This window comes from Cynoglossus semilaevis, chromosome 10, assembly GCF_000523025.1.
Source record: "Cynoglossus semilaevis isolate Cse_v1.0 chromosome 10, Cse_v1.0, whole genome shotgun sequence".
In the NCBI taxonomy this organism is placed as follows: domain Eukaryota; kingdom Metazoa; phylum Chordata; class Actinopteri; order Pleuronectiformes; family Cynoglossidae; genus Cynoglossus; species Cynoglossus semilaevis.
In genome coordinates, this window is record NC_024316.1 from 19,289,290 (window position 1) to 19,296,413 (window position 7,124).

General features: G+C 47.5%; 2 protein-coding genes across 5 annotated transcripts in view; both read right to left on the minus strand.

The window, feature by feature from the left end:
* Positions 1-19: 19 nt before the first annotated feature.
* Positions 20-5,264, minus strand: LOC112487660 (nuclear receptor coactivator 6-like). Of its 4 annotated transcripts, none has more exons than XM_025059731.1 (6): positions 4,510-5,259; positions 2,932-3,257; positions 2,509-2,664; positions 2,026-2,148; positions 1,188-1,310; positions 20-892 (listed from the first exon to the last, which is right to left on the minus strand). In XM_025059731.1, exons 1-6 carry the CDS (start codon positions 4,512-4,514, stop codon positions 36-38), a joined length of 1,590 nt encoding a protein of 529 aa, XP_024915499.1. In that variant the 5' UTR covers positions 4,515-5,259; the 3' UTR covers positions 20-35. The 4 variants fall into 4 exon arrangements, with proteins under 4 accessions (XP_024915499.1, XP_024915498.1, XP_024915501.1 ...); XM_025059730.1 differs by having other exon boundaries at positions 20-895; positions 4,510-5,258; XM_025059733.1 differs by lacking the exon at positions 1,188-1,310 and having other exon boundaries at positions 4,510-5,264.
* Positions 5,265-5,577: 313 nt separating this feature from the next.
* ggt7 (gamma-glutamyltransferase 7) overlaps positions 5,578-7,124 on the minus strand; it is a 9,857-nt gene continuing 8,310 nt past the window's right edge. The window contains 2 exon segments of the mRNA XM_008319360.3: positions 5,578-6,590; positions 6,820-6,919. Coding sequence (XP_008317582.1) covers positions 6,412-6,590; positions 6,820-6,919 — 279 coding nt within the window. The 3' untranslated portion in view covers positions 5,578-6,411.

Consider the following 7,124-nt stretch of genomic DNA (forward strand, 5'->3'; position numbering starts at 1 on the left):
GCCGCGCACACCCCCCCCCCCCCCCCACCGGTCAGCTACCCACCTGGGTGTACTTGAGCACCAGGCTGACCATGCTGAGGCATTCCCCCAAATTGCTGTTGCATGTTGCCCTGCTGTGGGAGGGTGGCTCTACCTGGGGAGCCAACGCCCTGGGGAAAGCCCTGAGGAGTCGTAGGTCTCTGAGCCAACATGGGGGGGGTCCCTGGGGAGCCCTGCTGAAAGGGAGATGAAGAAGAACCGGGGGATTTGGCAGTGAGGTTGCCTTGCTGTCCAGAAGTCGGTGGAAGTGGAGGAGGAGGTCTGGGTGGTCCTGTGATCCCACCAGAACCACCCTGTGGTACTTTAGGCTGAGGGGCAGCAAACTGGCCCATTCCTGCCTGCTGCTGCTGCTGGGGCAACTGCCCTGGTCCCAGGGCACCAAATACCTGCCCTGCTTGTTGGCTGCCAAAGGGGTACGGAGGTGGAGGGTGGCTGGGGGTCTGAACGGTGGAGAGGGATGGGGGGCGCTGAACCATTTGTGCCTGGGGTGGAGGCTTTCTCCAGGCAGGACCTGGCTGGACAGCTTGTTGCTGCAAAACTCCAGGGGGCAACTGGTTCCAGCCAGGAGTCATCTGCCCTGATGGGTTGAACGAAGGTCGAGGGGCGAGCTGGGAGAGCTGGGAGAGCTGGGCGTGCTGGGCGTGCTGGGCGTGCTGCTGCTGCTGCTGCTGCTGCAGCTGCTGCAGAGCGGCCGGGTTGAGTGGTCTCCCAGCCTGCAGGGTCTGCATGTGGTGGGCAGCCTGAGGAGGAAGAGGACCTGGACCATGGAGACCCGTCTGCTGATGCTGGAGCTGCAGCTGCTGCTGCTGCTGCTGCTGTTGAACTGGCATACCTGCCATCACTGGATCCATTCCTTCTGAAAACAGGAGGAGGATGTTGTCATGTGAAGAACATGAGCTCCACCAGGAGAACACAGGAGAAGAACAAGAACATCCACCCCATCTTATCATAGACTTTCAAAACTTTCCATCTTATCTGAGCAACAATGACGCCACTTAATTCTTTAAGACCGAGTTAGTGCTGTTCCCAAACAAAACATCGGAGGGCGTAGTTTTGAGGTTATTTGTCTACTACTGTGGTTCACGATCAATACAAGTCTACTGTTTAAACAGAACATGGTCTACTGACAAAAGAAGAAAGGTCTGAACCTGGCTGTGAAGATGGTCTTGGAATGCGAGGGTGTACATGTCCACTGTTTCCTGGTACCACAGCCTGAGCTGACATACCAGGCCCAGGTGGAACCATCTGTGGGTTAGGCATACGTATGTCTCCTGAGAGAAACACACAGACAGTGATGTGGCTTTAACCTGGAGGCTTCAAAATCACTTGGTTCTCCTGAGGGAGGGGCTGCTGCTCTAGAGGAGGAGTGGAACTGTTGTGACTGAGGAGTAAATCCATGACACGACACCATGTCAACGGTACAATGGGAGACCATGTGTGAACAAGCTACTTCCACTGGACAGCAAAATAGACCAAACAACGGCCCTGGGCGGGGGTCGTCAGGGCAACATCAGTGTCAGTGTGGGGTAATAAACAAAACTCTGGAGACAGTCCTGTCTCTGCACAACCAACAGTAGGTAAAGTGGGGGCAGTGCCTTTGGATGGAATAAATGAATCAAACCTAATGCAGCATATTGTTGAAAAGATGTGACGATTAAATGAATCATTTTTACAAACTAACCTTCAGGTTGTTGTTTTTTCCTCTCAGGATCATGTTTTACAACCCTTTTCAGCAGAGAGGCAATATTTGTTGTTACAGGTGAACCACTAGATGGCGCATTCCAGTTTTCTGTGGTGTATCCCTACATGCCACTTCTGCATTGAACCATTCTCAAATAACAGTAGCAAGTGATGAGTGAAGGAACTAGCAGTGTCTGTGTCTGTGTCTGTGGACCACGTCCTGTCAGGTCACCTGGAGGTCATATCAATGTGGACCTTCTATAGAAATAGTCATAGAAATCCTGTAACGTCAGTGAGCACACACACCTGAAGCCGGCTGTCCTGGGAAGGACACGTCCATCCTGATCTGACCAGCCGCTCCTATTGGTCCATTCAGTCGAACTTCTTGACCTCTGTTTGGTCCCTGAGCCACATTGATGGCCCCCTCCCCTGAAAGTCAAAAGGTAGGGAGGTCATCTTCTAAGATTTACACAAGTGCATCGGTCAGAGGTGTGAACAGATGTTTGAGTCAAAGGTCACAAGAAGAAGAAGAAGCATCTTAACGGTGTCTGTTGACCAATCAACTCCACGTCAACCTGTTCAGAAACATCTGACACTGTATCTACATTCAAATACGTCTGGTCATCACAACAAACTCCACTGTAACAACGCAAACTGTGAGTGACGTCACTGTACACAGACATGTATGAGCAGACACACATCACAGAGTTAGGGTTATACAAGGCTGATCAGCTGCCAAGTACAACATCACTAACAGAGTGAACTCCATGATGGTGGATGTGTCTTCACCTTCTATCTGCACCGACAGAATGCCCAGGTCTCTGAGCTGCTGCTGGTTGTTCTGAGCCAACACTCGCAGTCGTTCGGCAGCATCTTTGGGAATGTTGAATGTGACTCGAACGCTGTTCCATGGCTCCACGTTCTGGGCAGGTAGCCTGTCAGATCCTGAGGGAGGGGGGGGGACAAAAAACATGCTGTGTGATGCTACAGATTAAACTGAAATCTTTGTGTTTATTGTCACCTATGAATTCTGAACACAAAATATTACTACACTCAGAATAGCAGCATATGATTTATTACTTTTTTTTATTAACTCTACAACTGTCCAGTCCTTCAGTTTAGTTGAGGTAGAGTGTACAGCAGCAGACCGTCGAATAATTAACTGGTCAATTAAACTGGTCGTTAATTAATTGACACATCAAAGTACTGTACCCATATCGAGCACCGCAGGAATCCCACTCAGGACGGCGTCCAGCTTTTGGGTGAAGTCTTCATCTTCCATGTTCCCTTGAAAGGCAACAAACACCGTGAACTCATCTCCGTCCTCGCAAAGTTCTCCTGTGTCTTCCTGCTTAAGAACTCCCTCAGGTCTGTCTGTGATTCCATGGGAAAAGTCGGGATCCTCTACTGTATCGTCCCCAACACCGGAGTCCCGGTCGGAGTCAGAATCTGATTCCGGGTGCGCCGCCCTGTGGGCCAGATCAGACGCAGTGCCCTGATGTGCCATCCTCCCTTCTTGCAAGAGCGGCGTTTGAATGCTGGGAATCACAAAAACACAGATGAGTGCAAACCAACGACCCTCGAAGTCCAGTGTCAGCCAGGACCCTGCTGGGGTCCCTGTTCAAGGCTGAGCTCCAGAGTTAATCTTGGAAATGAGCAAAACCAACCACTGTGAACGGGAATTTAGTTCATCAATAATAATTCTTTTGTGTTTATGATTCCATGATTCCACGTGTTGTTATATTAGCACTGAAGGAACAGCTGATCTGAGGTGTTGTCTAAATGACTTGACCTGGGCTGAAGGTTTATTGAATATGTTAAACATGTTTATGTGTACCAGATGGCACCGATGAGGCTGCTGTTAGTGTTAACCTGACAGAATGGCACAGACAGGTAGTGTTCATCAGCGCATACTGAACTGGAGTACCTTTACAAAGAGCAATGTGTTAAAAAAACAGATTGAATCACGGTCTTCACGGCAAACTAAACGAAAGTACCAGGGCATACACAGTATTTGAGCTGAGAATCAAAGTGAACCCACGACCTCTCTCTCTCACAATAATATGAGACCGTTGGTCTTCACGACTTTTAGATTCACTTGTTAAAAACAAAGATGGAGATGACGTTTTTAAACTAAGCAGAAAAGCTGCTGCCTGCATCGCATCGCATCACTCTTCAGGACTCACTTCCACATCACACCAGACTGAAGGTAAAATTCCAGGAAAGCTAATCTCACCAAACATGCTCCAAGCAGAGTTAATCGTGGTTTCATAGAACCGCCGGTGACGTGACGGTATTGTTAGGGATCTTTTAACGGAAATGTACATATTTGACACGGCTATTGTCGGTGACACTCGTGTATCAGCACAGGGTTAACACTAACACAACAGTAAGTGGCAGAAACACTCCGACGACCACGAATCAATATACTGTGTACTACGGTTATAACATGATGGGCCCTGCAGAGACTCGGCCTTCAGCGCGGATCCAAGCTATTCTTTAGCATTCCGAATACAGAACACAACAAATGCATGCGGTCTCTGTTCAGACATATGTAAATATAAACAACAATGAATACGTTCTTTGTTCGTGTGTTGCACACGACGCGCTATTTTGTAGAAGGAAACAAAAGTGGAGGTGCTCGGTTAGCAAAATGCTAGTTAGCAGGATAGCAACGAACGCAATTTAACACGAACGCACTGAAGTACAAAGGTATTGACCATACAGTTGATTAAATCCCGCGACGCGAAACATAAGCGGCAGTATGTTGCCTAAAAAACAAACACTTACCACATATATTCATTTACGTTCTACCGGTTACATCTGGTAACAAAACACTAAGACATTGGCAAGTCTGAAAGGATGTCAAACACACGAAACCCGAAAGCTTCCGGTGAAGTTCTCCAAAATAAGAGAAGAACAATTCTAAGTTCCGGGCACGCGACAAAGAGTGTGCGAAAAATGTTACCCGCATATGACGGAACGGGAAAGGGAGAGAAAAAGAGGAAGAGGTGTAGTACTGTGAGCGCGTGTGTGGTGACGAAGTTCGTGCAAAACACGTAGCATCCTAATTGGTCGATATTGTCAAGTAAACCTGTCAGCTTTTATTTCGAGCGAGCTTTTCTGCGTTGACAAGCGTCTGTTAGCATGTTTTGCGTAGGCTTTCTTAAGAACATTGAAGGCTAAGGGATGTTGGCCTTGATTAAAACCTGTTTGTTCATGTTTCTGTCCACTAAACTAAAACGGTTGGTTCGTCCTGTTGCAGGATGACACAAGCTTGACCCCTCCCCTCTGCTCTGATTGGTCAGTACTGGTTTTCTTCCGAAGCTGGTTGGTCCCCTCTCCTTTGTTGTGTAAACACAAGATAATAAACGGTGTCGTAGGTGATTCTGTGCTTTCTGAAAATGTCGATGGTCGCGGGTTGTGCTTTTCTGGTCTTGTTAGTCATCGGGATCTGAATCAAGTCAATAATAATTCCAAAGCTTTTGAAAATAATAGGTCGCGAAAAACACGCTCTTCTCCACAATATCCATCCATGTGTGTTGTCTCTTAAGAATGATGTGGTAAAGAATGTCAAAATACAACGGAGAGGAAACAAGGACATTTTTGTACTTTAGAGATTTTCAGTCTAAGATCCACTATCAGTCCATTAAACTCAGTGAAGCAAAGGGGTCAAAAGGTCACAATAGTTTCCTTCTGAGGATTTCATGATGCTGAATACATCCAGTGTGTGGATTAGGAGTTCTCTACACCCTTCACTGTGACAGAATGACCTGGGGGGGGGGTCTAATTCCGTTTGACCCCCAGACTGTAAATATTTGGATAATATGTGGATGAAAAAAACTTCCCACAGTGACCTGGGATTTTAAAATGATCATTTTTATTCAAGTCAAAACAAAACACAGGATCAAACATCAGGGTTTGTGCAAATGTCTGCATAAAGGCCTGGCTTATCTGCCCCCTGGGACTCTACGGGGCAAAGGTCAACCGAGGGCACAGACAAGTTCAACTGCATCTCTTCAATGAACAAGAAGACACCCTGGACAGAGACAGACAACCATTCACAAGCACATTCACACCACTCCACAATCCACATGTTTTAGAACTGTGGAGGAACCTGGAGGAGACCCAGAGGGAGAGACCAGAGAACTTCACACCAGAGCTGGCACTCCAACCTGAAACTTCTTCAAAGATCTTCCGAAAAGAGCAGAAGCAGCTTTGACCACAACGTCAACAGGAGAAAAACTGAAGAAGTGAGCGAGGCGCTGTGGGCGTGGCCATGCAGGGTGACATCACAGGGCCAGACCAGGCCTTTCATCACGTACACAACACAGTGCAAGACATCAAAAACAGTCAAATTGTCTATCTTCTCATTCCTCACAGCCAGCTGTAAACAAAGACTCTCTAAAACCCACGGACAGTGAACACATCACGACTACTACAGCAGGAGACGCCGAGGAGCTGCTTCAGGCTTTGATTCTGTGGTTGGTTGGTTGGTGATGTCATCAGGTGTCATCAACTCACACCTGAACTGCTGCAGATTTGAGCATTTTATACCATTTTAGTTTTTTTGCCTTTTCCTAAACTACAGGATGCCCCTGAAGGCCTCATACAACCAGAGTGAAAACCTGAAGGTCCCTTTGACTGTGGTGGAGAAGAACACAGTGGGATTGTGGGTAAATGTCTGCTCCGTCACTCCTGCTCTCTTCCAGACATGGAGATAGCGGAGGCATCAGAGCTGCGGGGGTCCTTCACACCGATGATGAGGTCATTGGTTCTCCTGGTGGCCTCTACCATCGAGAGAACGTCGGTCCTCTCCACTTGGTGACCTTTAACCCTCAGCTGCTCCACGTCTTCATCCAGAAACTCAGCTGCACAGAAGGAGTGAGGAGAGACCAGGTGAAGGAGATGAAACTGAGTTCTGGAGTTCATCAACAAACATCTGAGGTTTCCTTTTGAAGACACACCCTTCCATTTTCCTGACCAATCAAAAAGGTTTGACCTCCACTGTTCTAAACTTTTATGGATTTTATGGATGTTCTCTTCATCTCTCTGTCCAGAAGGTCTTCACATCAAACTGTGACAAAGACTCAGACTTACAGTCCACCAGGAGAGTGTTGGACTCCAACTGTGGGTGGAGGCGACCAAAGGCCAAACTGTTGCTCAGGTTTTGACGAGAAGACAAAACATGAATTAACACCTGAAAAGAGAATAAGAACAGGAAGTGAATCCATCTGTGTGACAGAACAGACCAAGAAGGAAACAGGACCAAGACAGAAGAAGAAGAAGAAGAAGAATCACTCCCATTATCTCTCATCTCTTCTCTCTAATCAGGTGTACCCAGAAAAAAAACAATTCTACCCAGTTTGACCCCCACTAACTCCCACTGACTCCCTCTAACTCCC

Bases quoted from the DNA above. Each gene is read 5' to 3' on its own strand.
- LOC112487660 (XM_025059730.1), bottom strand. The intron at 2,149-2,508 runs GTGAAGACACAT...TTTGACTTTCAG, and splicing joins TCTGTCGGTGCAGATAGAAG to GGGAGGGGGCCATCAATGTG. The intron at 896-1,187 runs GTTCAGACCTTT...TCCTGTTTTCAG, and splicing joins AAGACCATCTTCACAGCCAG to AAGGAATGGATCCAGTGATG.